This window comes from Lynx rufus, unplaced genomic scaffold (genome assembly GCF_022079265.1).
Source record: "Lynx rufus isolate CCGP_SWC_20201006 ecotype Redwood Valley unplaced genomic scaffold, mLynRuf1.p SCAF_10, whole genome shotgun sequence".
NCBI classification, from domain to species: domain Eukaryota; kingdom Metazoa; phylum Chordata; class Mammalia; order Carnivora; family Felidae; genus Lynx; species Lynx rufus.
The window spans coordinates 66,366,607-66,382,613 of record NW_025814824.1 but is presented as its reverse complement, the minus strand read 5'-3'; the positions used below and the strand labels follow the sequence as shown (position 1 = coordinate 66,382,613).

Sequence of the window (16,007 nt, the reverse complement as noted above, 5' to 3'; positions counted from 1 at the left end):
CCCTGATGTGGCTGTGTCATAGCCATGCATATAAATAGCCAACATTTATGGAGAATCTCTGTGTGCCTGGTGCTGAACTGGGTGCATTCTTTTTTTTAAATAATTGTAACTTAATTTAATCCTCATAAGTGAAAAAATGGGCACTTGGGGACGCTGACCTGAGCAGCGGGGTTGATTGAGTGTGGGCTGCAAAGCCCATACTTTTTACCATGTAGCAGCGCCTCCCTTGAGAGACAGAACATCATAGACACGGAGGGATACAACATTTTTCTGGCCCAGTGGTCCTCAAGCTTGGCCATGCACCAAAAATCATCTGAGGATATTATTGACAATAAAATTCCATGCCTCAGAGCCAGAGTCTTTGAGTCAGAATTATTACATGCTTCCCAGGCTGTGGTCTATAGTTCAGCATTTAGAAATCGTTGGCTAGTTCACATTCTCTTCTGATACTTGAATCCCTGACTTAATATTTCTAGTGATAGGGAACCCATCATCTTTTGGTCGTTCTGTCTTGGATGACTTATCATGGTGCTAGCTTACTCAGAGATTTGGAGCCATAGACCTGGAAGAGGCCACCTGATGGGCTCCCTGTAGATGCAGAACGAATTTCTTCTGCTGTCGTGTTGTAATGTCATGCCTTTAATTTGAAAAGGATTGTTTGGATTGATAGTTCTGACTACTGAGGAAATGTTCTCCAGTTAAAAATGCCTTCACTCCCAACTGACTGAGAAAGTATTATTATTAAAGAAAGCTTTTACTTTTTGTCTTTAGGGGCTAATAAGCCACTCAATAATGTAATAATTGTGGGGGTGATGGTTGCTCTCATAAAATGGTGTTGAGAATATTCTCACCTCTGTTTTTCAGATATTTCTCAAAGTGGCTGAAGAGAGTGGGGTGGACGCTGAGACTTCAGGTAACCCTCTGGGGGAGCTGTATGCACTCTGGGCAGCACCCTCTGCAGGGTGTCTTGGCTCACCAGTACTGTGCCTTTCCCTTTGACTTGCTTTATCGCATTCTTATTTTCAGTGTATACATCGTGACAGATGAGGAGGGTTAGTTTTGTTAAAAATAAAATGTGGAATCTCTTCGTTTTGCCTTCAGATGGCACCTTGCCAGCAAGACGAAACAGACGGGCCTTTGGGGACAAGCAAAGCTGTCTTCGCCCATTCACTGAAGATGATGTCATTGATCCTAATGATTCTGATGTAGACCCAGGTCTGTTTGGGCAAGATTTGTATCCTGTTGTTGGAAAGTGAATTTCTGTCTTGTGTACTCCAATGTTTCCTTTCGATGGCTTTAAGCTCAGGATGATAGATGCATACAGGGTCCAAAGGGAAGGGGGAAGATGAGAAAAGCCACGTTCCCTTTTCTAGCATTGGGCAACCCATCAGTCCTGAAAGAACCTATCCTCGTTGCTTTCTTCATTTAGTTGGGCTCTTTTTCTCAAGACAAATATAAAAGGATGCTGCTTCAGTCCTCTGAATTCATTTATTTTCTGTGGAGACCTGGCTTCTTGCATACATTAGGTGTTTAATTGTTAAATAAGTATTGTTTGAATGGTTGAAGGATCTCTAATAAGTCATCTTTTAGAGTTAATTGCACCTTAGACTTAGATATTCTGGATGAGTGTGTCCTGTGTGTTTGACTGGGATGGTGAAGGGGAGGCAAGAAGTCAAACAAATACTGTTAAGATGTTAAAGCACCTCAGTTAGGAATCATTAATGTAAGACCTGGATTTTGATACAGTTGTTCAGAGCAGAAACCTTTCTGGCTGTCTCAGTCCTGCTCACATGTGTGTGGCCCTCATGTTCTCCTTGACTTTATGCATTGTCAGTACTTAGATCATTTGAATGTGTCTACCTTTTACCAAAAATATAATGGATGGGAGACAGATCAGCATCGTGTGTTCTCAATTGTGTCAGCCTAAATGCATGGCTGCATAGAATATTCTATGAGAAAGTGAGGATGACTTGGTTCATCTGAATGACTATATGTAAAACAGTTTACATGTGAACACGTATTTTGCATTGTCTCAAGGCACCTTCATTTTCTGTACTCCTCAGACAAGAACTAGAAGGCACAAGCTGTTACTGTTGGACATTTGGAGTCCTAACTTTTCCTCAGACACAGATTTGTCCTGAAAGCCCTTTACTTTTGAGACACTTGTGCTTTCAAACACAAGCCTCCCAGATGGTTGCTGAGGATGTTGGAGGGAGGAGCATGGTGATGTCAAAACTGCCTAAGATAACAGGTGGCCTTCGGTGTTGGCTTCTTACAGAATCCAGAGAGACAGACCTGCTCAGCGGGATGGACGGCAAAGGCTCCTACCAGGTGAAGGGCTGGAAACTCACACAGCAGCAGTTTGTGGCCCTTCTGTGGAAGAGGCTGCTGATTGCCAGACGGAGTCGGAAGGGATTCTTTGCTCAGGTAACAAGAGCCGTTCCAGGCCTGGGACTCTGGCTTCATGGGTGGGCTGCTGGCTCCCTGACCAGTGGAGGCAGGAGAGGGTCATGGTTAGAAGATGGATGCTGGGGCCAGACACTATTTCAGTCCCAGTACTGCTTCTTGGCATTCATGCGTCTGCGGGCATGTTTCTTCTCTGCCTCCATCTAGTCCTCTTTAGAATGAAGATAACATACCTGCAACACAGGGCTGTTATGAGGATTAAAATGAGTACTGCTTAGAATGGGGCCTGACATGGAGTGGTGCTATGTATATGTGTCTGTGAGTTTTACTGTAAAGGATTGTGGGAGAGAGGCAGAGTTCAGAAAAATTGCTGGGCACATTCAGTTTTCATAACCTGAGAAATGATAGGTCCAGATGCACTTGATATATACATTTCTTGGAAACGTGATTTTTCTCTAAAAACTGCAAATTGACAACAAGGTAGCCACAGAGGAAAGAAAAAAAATGGGCAAACAGACTGAGAAGACTCACTACACTATTGTCTGCATGTGAGTGTTGGCATGCTAAGTCACTTGCTCAGAAAGGATGAAATTACCCCACTCTATAAATCAAGAAGTATAAAATCAAGAGATTCTTCCCTATAGACTATGTGGATAATGCAGGAGAGTATGAGTTTGGAGATACAGACCTGGATTTGAATTATGGTTCTGTGACTTACTGGCTGTGTGACCTTGGGCACGTTACTCAGTCTCTCTGGGTTCAACTACCTTGTTCGTTGATTGGTGATGATGATACTACTACTTAGGGCTGTAACAATAATTAGATCATTGTCATGTATTTTCCCATAAAGAAGGATTTAGGTCTTGACGCATTTTGAGGCCATTATATGGTGACAGTGGCTGCTGTTTCCCTTTCAGAGTGGGATCTTACTGGGTCATTTAGTCTTGGTCTGCAGATTACAAGTGAGCACATGAGGCCACAGTGGGAAGTGACTTCACATGGATACGCTAAGAGTAGAGACAGAACAAGGTTTTAGGTCTTCGGACTCCTGGTCCAGGGCTTTTCTCTCAGCCTTTCTCAGAGCTGAGCTGGGCTCCTGGTCCAGTGTGGTCTTTGGTCTTCAGAGGGCAGAGGACAGGACCCTATGTTCTGAGTCACCCTGACATATGACTACTGTTTTCTCTGAAGTTTTTAGCTTGGGGCTTCTGCCAGGTGGCCATAGCCTCTGGCCTTGTGCTGCCAGCTTCCAGAAATGCCTGGAGGGAAGAGGTTTAGTTCTCAGGATCTGCTGCTTCTAACCTGCCATGAGTGCCTTGGTAGAGCTCTGCTATGGGCCCTGTACTGCTCATTTGCATGTTGGCTGGTTTGGGAGGCTAGCTGGACTCTTAGGGGCTTGCCCTGTGCCCTTCTTTCTAACACTTGCCCTTGTTTTGCAATTTCCTTTTCCCCTCTACCCCCTGGTTATAGATTGTCCTGCCAGCTGTGTTTGTCTGCATTGCCCTGGTATTCAGCTTGATCGTGCCACCCTTTGGCAAGTACCCCAGCCTAGAGCTTCAGCCCTGGATGTACAACGAACAGTACACATTTGTCAGGTATGTGCTTGCCTTCTGCGCCCAGGGACAGAAGAGAGCCCAGACAGACCCAGGTGTTTACTGTGCTGAGGGCCAAGGGGAGGTGGACTCAAGAATGTGGATTTTATCAGGTGTCCCAAAGCCCCTGCACAAACTAATATTGGATGCAAAGAACAGCAGCAAATCGAACCTCAAATAATAGACCAGTTCTCTGTTGCCACTTTGGAGCTTGTTTCCTTTTATACTGCTGTCATCAGGAACAGTCCTATATGCTTTATGTAAATAATCTTCCCTTGGAATACATCTGTGATGAAGCTGTCGGGTACTTGGCGTTTCAAAGCTATGTTTGAACTTTGTTGTTTGATCACAGGGCTTCCATACACTGTCACAGCATTACACCCCCACATTCTTGTTTGTGCACAGTACAGTTAATGTGCTCATTAAGTTACAGGTAGTAACTAGTGTGTGCCTTTAATGTTTATTTATTTGTGAGAGACACAGAGACAGAGTACGAGTGGCAGAGGAGCAGAGAGAGAGACAGACACAGAATCTGAAACAGGTGCCAGGCTCTGAGCTTTTCAGCACAGAGCCCAACATGGGGCTCTAACTCATGAACTGCAAGATCATGACCTGAGCCAAAGTCAGATGATTAACTAGCTGAGCCACCCAGGTGCCCCTAGTGTGTGTTCTTTAGACACAAATGCCAGCTACTCTGGAACAATCCAGTGCTTCAAAGAAAAGTACAAAGAAATTTCTCTATTTCCCTAAGCAGAAGTTTTCTTCGGTCTTACACTATTTGTAGACCAAACAAAGGAAACAAAAAAATCCATGAATAGGTGAAACCGTTCCTCCTCCTCTTACTCTGTGTTTCTTGCCTGTTGAGTTCAGGTTTCATGGCTAACTGTGAAAGTATTTTTTGAAAAACTGATCCTTAATGAATTTCTTTGCATTAAAGAAATCCATATGTAAATGTGCATGTACGTATACATGTGTTCATACACACACACACACACACACACACACACACGAAAAACTTCATACATAGAACTAACACAAGCTCTGCTTCAGAGGGCTGTATGTTACCTTGATCTTAAATATTCAGTCCATGTCTTGGGGGCACCTGGGTGGCTCAGTCAGTTAAGCGGCTGACTTTGGCTCAGGTCGTGATCTCACAGCTTGTGAATTCAAGCCCCGCATCAGGCTCTGTGCTGACAGCTCAGAGCCTGGAACCTGCTTTGGCTTCTGTGTCTCCCTCTCTCTGCCCCTCCTCCACTCACACTCTGTCTCTCTCTCTCTCTCTCAAAAAATAAATAAACATTTAAAAAAAATTAAAAAAAAATATTCAGTCCGTGTCAGAGCTCCTTTGGGGTAGGTTCTGCATTGATTCATTTCTGTTTTAAGAGCTTGGCACACAGGAAGTGGCTAGTGAAGTGTCTAATTTAGAAAACCAATTCTACCTTCCAATTCCTGGTTTTAATGTATTGCTAAGCTGGCTGCCTGTCATGTACCCACAGTAATGATGCTCCTGAGGACATGGGCACCCAGGAACTCTTGAATGCCCTCACCAGAAACCCTGGCTTCGGGACCCGATGTATGGAAGGAAACCCAATCCCGTGAGTGCCACTTGAACTATGAGACTCTCCACAGCTGGGTCTTCTTAGGCTTGTCACCTGGTTTGATGTCTAATATATTGCCCTTATCAGCTGTGATAGATGCCACATTGTGTCTAGTGTCATCTGTCTTTCGAACTATTTTTTATTTTTAAAAGGCTCAGAGATATCTAACCAGACCATCTGTAAATAAACATAGCAGACTAGGAGAGTTTTCTAACATCCCACAAAGTAAATCACTGCAGACGTTTATTTACTGCTTTATGGATTAATATTTAATTTAAATAGCACTTCATACTGATAAAATGCTTTTCCCTTCTTCCTTTCTACCAGCTCCTGTACCTAAAAGCAGAGATAGGCTGCCATTATATATAATTTTCAGTGTTGCTTATCAGTTTCTTCACTTTGCCAACCTGAAAAGATGTTATATTGTTGTGTACAAAAATGGACACGTTCTTCTTTTAGAGTTGCATATTTTTGTGCTTTCCTTCGAAATCCATTTTAAGGAAATAGTGTATGAATAAATGCAGTGAAACATCCATGTGTGTCTAAGTGGGTATGAGGGAAGATGTGTGTGGAAGTCTTTGTGCATAAAGACCTTGAAGAGAGTTGAGTTTCCAAGGGAGCCAAACTACGGCCCAGGGAAGTTTGAAGTTCCAGGCTGAGGTCGAATGAGATTCAGGCAGTTACATCACAGACTCTGAGGAATTATGGAGAGTGTGGGAATATGAAGATTGGAGAAAAGCTAATTTGAGTTCCCGGTTTTAAAGGCAAGGTACTGACCTCGCAAGTGACCAGTGAGCACGGTGCTCAGGCATACAAGGTTTCAGAGCAGATTTCTAGATGGAGAGTTACCATGTACTTGCTAGTTCTTACTATTAGATATTTACTAAACATGTGCTGGAATTTAATGCTTAGTGGGTGGTAAGCCCTAGCAGCCAATGTCATCCTAAAGAACAAGATGATTGTGATGGAGAAGGACATGGAAAAAGACATGGAGACATCCTATTTGAAGTCACAAGACTTTTGCCTTTGGACAATCCTGCAAGTTGTATAGGTGAGGTAGGAGAATGAGATGAGATGCTAATAGAGTTGGGTGGATTCCACACACACCTGTGAGCATTGTGGACTCACAGACAGGTGGCAGCCATGGAAGGAGCCGGGTCTGGGCTTAGGGAGCCTGCAGGGACAAAAGAGGTTGGGCCCCTGCCATCAGAGGACGCACAGCCTTGGGGCAGAGCACCACTGAATGTGTGTTAGGGATGGGGTGCAATGGAAGGGGCCCCACTCTGGCAACCTTGACTGAATTCGCATTCTAGGTCTTACCAAAAGGAGGAGAACTGAGGGAAATTTGTGACATTGACTGTGGCATTGAGCTTTGTCTCAGCCAATCATTTTGTGAAGATTTTAGAGTGTGAGCTTCAGGAGGTACTGTGTCTTACTCTGACTTTTGCATCAAGTCACAGTGCTTTAGAGAGAACTAGAGAGCAATACACAAATCTGTTCCTTTGATATTTTTAGTACGTTCAAGCATAACATAAAGAATGTGGCTATGCATTAAATTGTAGAATTTGAAGCTAGGAAGGATACTAGAAATGACTTGTTGCAACATGTCATTGTGTACTTTTATTTTACTAGTGGAGAAGATAAGACCCAAGAGGGCAAGCGTCTTATTGGTGGTCCACAGGGATTCAGAGCTCAAGTCAGGCACAAAGGCCTTGTCTTTTGTCACCCAGGGTGCTTGCAAACAACCTAGCTCTTCATGCACTGAGCACCCTCTCCCCATCCCTCCCCAACCCCAATTCTCTACTCATTTTAAGACATAAAGTGAATCTTTCCATTCTGCACCAGATTTTCAGCACATTGAGCATAACGTGCAGACTCCTTGCCTGACCTGATCATCTGGCACCTGCCTCCCTCCACCCCTCCTCTTCCACTTTCTCCCTCCTAGCTCATCTCGCCCCAGCCACACTGCCTTCCTGCTGTTCCTCAAACATGGAAAGCTCATTTTCTCACTTTCTATTGCCCTTGCTTATAGTGTTCTTTCTTCCCAAATCTTTTCCTGGCTTCTCTTTCTAATCGTGTATGCCTTGGGAGAAGTATCACCGTCTTTGGGAGAAGTAGCCCTGTTTCCCCCCGTTTCCCTCTTATTTTGCTTTATTTTTGGCTAGGTGACATTTGTTTATTGCCAGATTCCTGCACAGGAAAGCAAGCTCCATGCAGGCAGAGAGTTTGTCTTGTTCACCCCAGACTCTCAAATGTGCCGAACAGTGTCTGGCACGTAGATGCTCAGTGAATATTCGTTGAGTGAACACAGGGGCAGGAGACCAAATGCCAGTGGATTGCATTGACTGGAGTTTGGTAGGTGAGCATTTCAGGCTCTTTGTGTTCCATCATCCTTAACTGCAAAGGAAGTTTGCGGCTCACAGGTCTGTGGGGAGATCACACAAATGGTGAGGGGATAGATGCATGTTTGTGGTTGTTATTGATTGATCTGTGCTCCTGAGGCACCAGGAAAGGCCAGGCCCTCTCGGGTGATGCTACCTTTGATGTCTTCCCTCTGCAGAGACATGCCTTGCTCAGTGGGGGAAGAGGAGTGGACCACCGCCCCGGTTCCCCAGACCATCACGAAACTCTTCCAAAGTGGGAACTGGACGATGGAGAACCCCTCACCCGCCTGCCAGTGTAGCAGCGACAAAATCAAGAAGATGCTGCCTGTGTGTCCCCTGGGGGCAGGGGGGCTGCCTCCTCCACAAGTGAGTCAGTCTCAGTGTGACTGAGCAGATGGCGGTGCAGGGTGGGCTGGGGTGCTTCCATTAGGAAGAAGGAATGGATGACCAGTCATGCAGGGGGTTGTCTTTCAGTCTTGATCTTAATTCTGTGGGGACAACAAGCATGTGAGTTTTGAAGGGAAGAAGCTGGTCCATAAGTTTCTAACTTAGCTTAGCTTGTTTCTCTAGTTTGAAAAAAGTCAGCCTAGCTTACTTACCTGTTCGAGTTAAAACCAGAACCCAACGCTCGGGATCAGTGGGCTGTGGAAGACACACTCTGGCTTCTCCCGCTGAGGTAGTGTTGACAGAACATACAGCATGACAGGCCTGGCTTCATCCCCGGTTCTGCCACAGATGAGCTGGTGACCTGGGACAGGCCCCTCAGTGCCTGGACCTGTTTCCCCACCTCTGAATTAGGGAGGCTGGCCCATGAAGCTTCTGTGGGTCTTAAAATTCTGACATTCTCTGAGATTGTGAGTGTGGGGAGCAGTCCTGAGCCTTTTTTCTAAGAACAATTTCAGGAAGAGGCTTGTTTGTGATCTCCCTCTGCTGCTGTATCAGTATCTAGGTTGCAGGGTGAGGACAAGTGATTTCAAATGGGTGTGAGAACTTAAAGGTATCCTGGTTACTTCTCCCTAAAATAACAGCTGATCTATCATCAGTATAACTCCAGTGAACAAGAGAATTCACTGGGCATAGAGTCAATGATACTGCTCCCCTAAATACCTTTGTGACTATACAGAATCATATTCTACTGTCTATTGTTTAGCAGTTCAGAATAATTTCCTGGGAACATGTTAGCTCGGCAGAAGGGAATGGCCAATGCTGAGGGCAGAATGGACTAGGCCTTGGTGTTTGGATGATGGCAACGCCTGGGGTCTGGTCATACTGTGGTCCATGTTTGAGGGACATGTGTCACTGTAGTCTTTGATTTTTTGTTTCTGTTCCAATTGTGGTCCATAAAGACACTTGTGCTTGGTTTTTCTGTGATGACAGAGGAAACAGAACACTGCAGACATCCTTCAGAACCTGACGGGAAGAAACATTTCGGATTATCTTGTGAAGACCTATGTGCAGATCATAGCCAAAAGGTCATTATTTACTAAACCTGGCCCTTCCTGGGTAGGGGAATTATAGGTCTAAAAATAGCAGGCTGAGTGTGTGGGGAAGGGGGGTTGAAGACATCAAATTTTGGCCTGATGTTGGCTTTTGGGAGTTGAGGATATTTTCCTAAGCTAGAAAAGGTAAGTATTATGAACTTTTAGTGTTAGCATCAATGTTAGGGCTGCCCAGGATAATCACAGTGCTGTGCATTAGAAAAGTTCTTGAGATCAAATGTACACTGTTGATTATAGTTAAAAATACTGTATTCTATACTTCCAAGTTATGAAGCAACTAGATCTTAAAAATGTGCTTACCACAAAAACGAGAAAATAGTTACAGGACATGATGGAGGTATTAGCTAACAGCACCGTGGTAATCATATTGTAATACATAGTACGTCAGATCAAATTGTTATACACCTTAAATTTGCACCAGGTTATTTGTCAACAACAAAAAAAAACTGGATTCAAATTTGAATTCTACTTATTATCTGTTTTACTAGGAGCAATCAGTTGTCCTTTACTGTCCTCTTACTATTCTATGGTGCAGATGAAATGACATGATACATATAAAGGGCCTCTCCTGAATGGAATGCATGATAATTTTGGTAATATGTAGTGCTATGAAGTGAGCCCTGGGCCAACTCAATGGTCTGACTTGGCTGTGGAACCTTGAAAGAGCCATGAACGTTCATGGGGCATCACTGCACAGCATTGAGTACTTGATGCCCAGGAAATGTTCATTCTGGTTTCCTTTTGGTTTGTTGAGCCTCTCTATTAGGTATTCTCAGTGACTTTAAATGACAGGGCTGGGGTGTGCTTGAATGATCATCACTGTGAGTTTCCAAGAACGAGGCATAACCTTTCCATGTCCTCCATAGTTAACATATTACCTTGAATTCAGTAAGTTTCAGGGTGCCTATCTGGCTCAGGTGGTATAGAGCATTCGACTCTTGATATCAAGGTCATGAGTTTGAACCCCACTTTGGGTGTAGAGCCTACTTAAAAAGAATTTAAAAACATCTTTTGGTTCAGTCACATCTTTGTAAGGTGGCTTTTGAATTGGTTTAATCCAAAGCATGATTTTCATATAAATAACATGGTTTTAAGATGGGGAGAAAAAGACACGGTGACTGGGGCATCCTTCCGTGGGTACCACCCCGCAACACCAGCCTGATCACCGGATTCTTTGTCTCTGTTTATTTCCTCAGGTAGATAGTAACTTCTTTTGTATCATCAGGAATAGGATCAATGTTTCTTCACACTGATTTTTGGTTTCTTTTTCTTTGGCTTCTGCAGTTTAAAGAACAAGATCTGGGTGAATGAGTTTAGGTAAGTTGATCTCTTCCTGTGCTTGCTTTTATATTTTCTGGACTCCAGTAGTTCAGAAGGATGACTTTGATCCAGGTATCCCAGATCCCAGGAGGCTGGGGTGTGGGGATTACTTGGTGCTCAGCTGCTACTTCAGACGCCTTTGAAAGATTTGGCACTCTGATCCCCTGGAGGATATTCAGAAGTTTCTTAGAGGTCTCCTTGGATTTAACAGGGAAGCACAGTGTTGTGAGGAAATACCTTATGCTGTTGACACATTCCCAAGGGGTACTAGGGACTCCAGGACAATTTTTCAGGCCTCTAGAATGAGACCAAGAAGATCTTGGATGAAATAAGAGGCATCAAAGTTACTTATCTTCACAGTGTTTGAACTCCTTTATCTATGTAGGTTTTGAAGGAACAGGTAGCACTAGGGAAGAAAGGAACAATGCTTGAAGCCATTTTGTACTTACTAGAAAATGAGATAGCTTATATGGCTGCCTCAAAACTTAGCTCCATCACTGCTTCCCACTTTTCCTCTTTGCTTTTTCCCCAAGGGCCAGCACCCACAGACCTCTGCACAGAGCAGATGCAAACTGGGACCCCTAAAGTAGTCTTCGTGCTAGAAAAGAGCCAAGGCCTGTCTATAAGCCCTCCTCCCCAGGCTACTCTGGTCAGTGTCCCTCCTCCAACTCGCCATCTGATTGTCTCGAAACCCAGAACCCTGCCCAGACACCCACGTGCAGGCCTGGGACATCAGGCTGTGAGGCGAACGACCATTCTTAATGTCTCAGACATCTCACTCTGTGTATAATCACATGCAGGTCCTTCCCACTTGTGCGGTAACCATAAGAGTTAAGAGATTGCCAGAATTCATTAGAGGAGGCCAAGATGCAGCTTTCTCCAAGGCCAGCTTCAGTCCTTCTTTGAATAAGCAATTCACCTATGTGAAGCATGCACAAATTCACGGGGTGTCTGCTGCTCAACAATACTGTGTACCATGCTGTATTTTAATGCCAGGATGTTCTTGTAGGTACGGAGGGTTTTCCCTGGGTGCCAGTAATTCTCATTCACTTCCTTCAAGTCAAGAAGTTAATAATGCCATCAAGCAAGTGAAGAAACACTTGAAGCTGGCCAAGGTATGGTATCCATTCTAGGACATGTCAGAAAAATGGGCCTAGAGTTGCTGCTATGTGGGAGTAGTTGACAGGTACATCTAATCACCCAGCCACTTACTGTTTTTAAGATTTTTGAATACAAAGCTGTTGATGGGATTTACTGATCTTGTGCCAGCCAAGAGTAGGGTACACAGTGTATGTTTAATATCTGAAAACATAGATCAAAAAAAATTCAGAGATTTAAAAGCTCTCAGAATAACTTCAGTTCGTGAATTTAGCCAGTCGGCAAATAAACTGGGCTTCAAACATACTTTTCTAAAACAATCACTGGTGAAACAGGAAATGAATTATTTCCTTAAAGTTGGCAGCAGGACCTCTATAAAGCACCCACTTCATTTCTCAGTACTTCTGGTTTCCCATTTTTTTTTTATTAAAATTTTTTTTAAATATTTGTTTATTTTTGAGAGAAAGAACGTGAGTGGGGGAGGGGCCAAGAGAGAGGGAGACACAGAATCCAAAGCAGGCTCCAGGCTCTGAGCTGTCAGCACAGAGCCCAACATAGGGCTCCAACTCATGACTGTGAGATTATGACCTGAGCTGAAGTCGACTGCTTAACTGACTGAACCACCCAGGTTCCCTCCCCGCCACTCCAATTTTTTTTTAATGTTTAGTTTTGAGAGAGAGAGAGAGAGAGAGAGAGAGAGAGAGAGAGAGAGAGAGAGAGAGAGACAAGGCAGGGGAGGGGCAGAGAGAGAGAAGGAGACACAAAGTCTAAAGCAGGCTCCAGGCTGTGGAGCCCAGTGCGGGGCTCAAACCCACAGACCACGAGATTATGAGCCAAGGTTGGATACCTAACTGACTGAGCCACTCAGGCGCCCCTCTGGTTTCCCATTTTTAAATGAGAATTGAGGGGTCAGATGACCTGCATTCCAGAATCATGGGCAGCCACAATAGTCCTAAAGTCGTATCGCCACTTTTGACGCACAGACCCTACATATCCAATACCTCAGCACACTGAGTGTAGTTCTGGGTCTTAGGAGGACTCCAGGGGAACACTTGGGAGAATCCTCACCACTCAGTTAAGTGAGACATCTGCATCTTGGGACTTTGAGTCACCGGGCATCCCTGCAACTCCTTTAAGACTTGTGGTTTGGGGCAGCACGAATGCTTAAGATTTCTGGTCACTTGTTTCTTGGGCGCCAGTTATCCAGTGGCTTCAAATCTCACCTCAGTGAACAAAGCAGTAAAATATTGCTCCTCACATCGTTGTCCCGTTGCCCTTCCCTGTGAACCATCCCAGCTGACGCAAGTTTCTTTTGTTCACAGGACAGTTCTGCAGATCGATTTCTCAGCAGCTTGGGAAGATTCATGACAGGGCTAGACACGAAAAATAACGTCAAGGTAAAGCCCTTTGTTCTAGTAGCTTCTTGATGAACGACTCATAATGTTGACAGGTGTGTTCATGACAGAAAAGAGCTACTAATTTTACCACAGAGGCCATACAGTATAGCAATGAAGAGAATTTGCTTTGCCACCAGACATACCAACCAAGTGAACTATTGTGACCGTGACCAAGTTACCTAACTTATCTAAGCCTCAGTTTACTAATCTAAGAAAGGGAGATCATAATCATGTCTCTCTTAAAACTATGGGGAGGATTGAGTGAGTTAAAGGTATAGGGTCGTTGGCACGGCACCTGGCCATATGATCTGTGCTCCACATACCCTGGCTACTGTGATTACTTTGCCATGTTCACCTGGCCATATGATCTGTGCTCCACATACCCTGGCTACTGTGATTACTTTGCCATGTTCTCAGACTATAATGTTTTATCTTGGTATATGACTGGAATTCCTAAAATTTATGCCCATGTTTTTTTGTATGTGCATCTACCTCTGGAAGAAGGATTTGGAAGCATTACTTTGTACGTGGTGTATTTTATTTTAGGTGTGGTTCAACAACAAGGGCTGGCATGCCATCAGCTCTTTCTTGAATGTCATGAACAATGCCATCCTCCGGGCCAACCTGCAGAAGGGAGAGAACCCCAGCCAGTATGGGATTACTGCTTTCAATCATCCTCTGAATCTCACTAAGCAGCAGCTCTCAGAAGTGGCTCTGTAAGTGTGACTGTGTCTGAATGGGTGGGGTAGGAGGTTGAGAGGGTGTTGGTGGACTCCTGGAGTAGGGGAAGGAAGTGTGAAACTGGTTCTGGAGTATCAGCAGAGGTCACAGTTATATTATTGTATATCTGGATTATTAATTCAGGTTCTGGGTAGAAAATAATCATATGAAGTAGCTGATAGGGATTAAACTGCAGAAGATAAAGGACCCTGATGTCTAAAGACCATTACATTTAGTGAATTTATGTAAACTAAAATTGTCAATAAAATCCTAAAATACTTTATCTCACCATTTACACATTGGTTAATAAAAAATCAGGGTGCCTGGGTGACTCGGTTAAGTGGCCGACTTCAGCTCAGGTCATGATCTCATGGTTTTTGGGTTCAAGCCCTGTGTGGGGCTCTGTGCTGACAGCTCAGAGCCTGGAGCCTGCTTCAGGCTCTGTGTCTCCCTCTCTCTCTCTGCCCCTCTCCTGGTCACGCTCTGTCTCTCAAAATGTGAATAAACATTAAAAAAATAAATTTAAAAAATGGTTTTATTAGTTTTGAAACCACTGTTTTCTAAACTTGGTGAAGCATACTTTTATTAGCTTGTCTTTTTAATTCCTCAGTCAAGTGTGTGTGTGTGTGTGTGTGTGTGTGTGTGTGTGTATGTGTGAATGTGTGAAGTTTAAAGCCAGTATAATATAGTTTAAAGGGCATAGCCTTTGGAATCATACAGATCTATGTTTGAATCTGGTTTCTAAATTTCTAGATGTATGGTGTTAAATGAGGCAATTCATGTAAATTGCCCAAGTCTAGCACTCAGCATTAGATTCTTCCCTGTGTATGGAGCATGGCACAGCTATTTCTGCTGAACTCATATAGAAAATGTATGTCACTAGGATCTTTATACCAACTTTATATATAATTAATATATATAAGAATAGTTTATTTTATACCCTCTTTAATGAGCTTATAATTCTTAAAAAAAGAATCTGAGAATTTTTGTTACATATGCTGCATACTATTGTTTTCAAATTTATTTAAAGCCGGAAATTAACTTATTTGAATAGTTTCACACTAATATTTCTGCTTTATTTAGTTTTCAAGATATAGTAGTCCTATATGTGTGAAAATTTATAACTTAATGCTCTTAAGTGTCAAGAAAGGAAGACCAAAGTGGATGCCATTTGACCATTCTTAGACTTTTTAAAATAATTTCACTATGGTAATGGGTTCTTTTTTGCCTCACTGAAATCACTTTTGCATTTTAATCATCAGAATTTTTTTTTTTTACTTGAAAATAATCATCTTTAACCCTGAATGAAATTCGTTTGGTGAACAGATATTTTTCCCTCAGATCTCCGACACTTGTGTGTTTGTGTGTGTGTGTGTGTGTGTGTGTGTGTGTGTGTGTGCACGTGTATCTCACTTGATTGGGTCCTCAGCTGCATCAATGGCCTCTCATAGCCTCACTGCCTTTTGTTTTCAGGATGACTACATCAGTGGATGTCCTTGTGTCCATCTGTGTCATCTTTGCAATGTCCTTCGTCCCGGCCAGCTTTGTGGTGTTCCTGATCCAAGAGCGGGTCAGCAAAGCAAAACACCTGCAGTTCATCAGTGGAGTGAAGCCTGTCATCTATTGGCTCTCCAATTTTGTGTGGGATATGGTAAGAACTCCAGTCTACTGCTGTTTTATAAATCATTAGGGCTGTGGGTTGGACGAAAGAGCCCCCCGCCCCGGCTTTTCTAAAAGTGTACTAGCTAGTCAAAGATGAATGAAAAAGGAAAAGGCAGAGGCAGTTGTATACTCTCATGACACTAAATATGGCATCAATTACAGAGCTGATCTCCCGCTGAAAAGAAAAATCTGTCCATGCTGCAATTAATACCACTGCCGCTAATTTCCTAACTGACCATTTTTCAAAGTAACATCAAGCTGGAAGACCCTTAGTCAAAACTTCAGTGCCTTTACCTTGTCTGGTAGGTTTTCACCACCAGAATCAGGGTGTTCT

General features: G+C 43.6%; 1 protein-coding gene across 3 annotated transcripts in view; it reads left to right on the top strand.

Annotated features, from left to right (window-relative positions):
* Positions 1-16,007, top strand: part of ABCA1 (ATP binding cassette subfamily A member 1) — a 135,461-nt gene that overhangs the window by 98,499 nt on the left and 20,955 nt on the right. For all 3 annotated transcript variants that reach the window (XR_006959960.1, XM_047067351.1, XM_047067358.1), the window contains exons 26-37: positions 865-913; positions 1,102-1,215; positions 2,279-2,427; positions 3,874-3,998; positions 5,492-5,590; positions 8,154-8,343; positions 9,355-9,449; positions 10,761-10,793; positions 11,806-11,911; positions 13,217-13,291; positions 13,838-14,007; positions 15,485-15,662. Coding sequence is in view for 2 of the 3 variants with exons in the window: in XM_047067351.1 (XP_046923307.1) it covers positions 865-913; positions 1,102-1,215; positions 2,279-2,427; positions 3,874-3,998; positions 5,492-5,590; positions 8,154-8,343; positions 9,355-9,449; positions 10,761-10,793; positions 11,806-11,911; positions 13,217-13,291; positions 13,838-14,007; positions 15,485-15,662 (1,383 nt within the window). In the remaining variant the exon portion in view is untranslated. The remainder of the gene's footprint in view (positions 1-864; positions 914-1,101; positions 1,216-2,278; positions 2,428-3,873; positions 3,999-5,491; positions 5,591-8,153; positions 8,344-9,354; positions 9,450-10,760; positions 10,794-11,805; positions 11,912-13,216; positions 13,292-13,837; positions 14,008-15,484; positions 15,663-16,007) is intronic.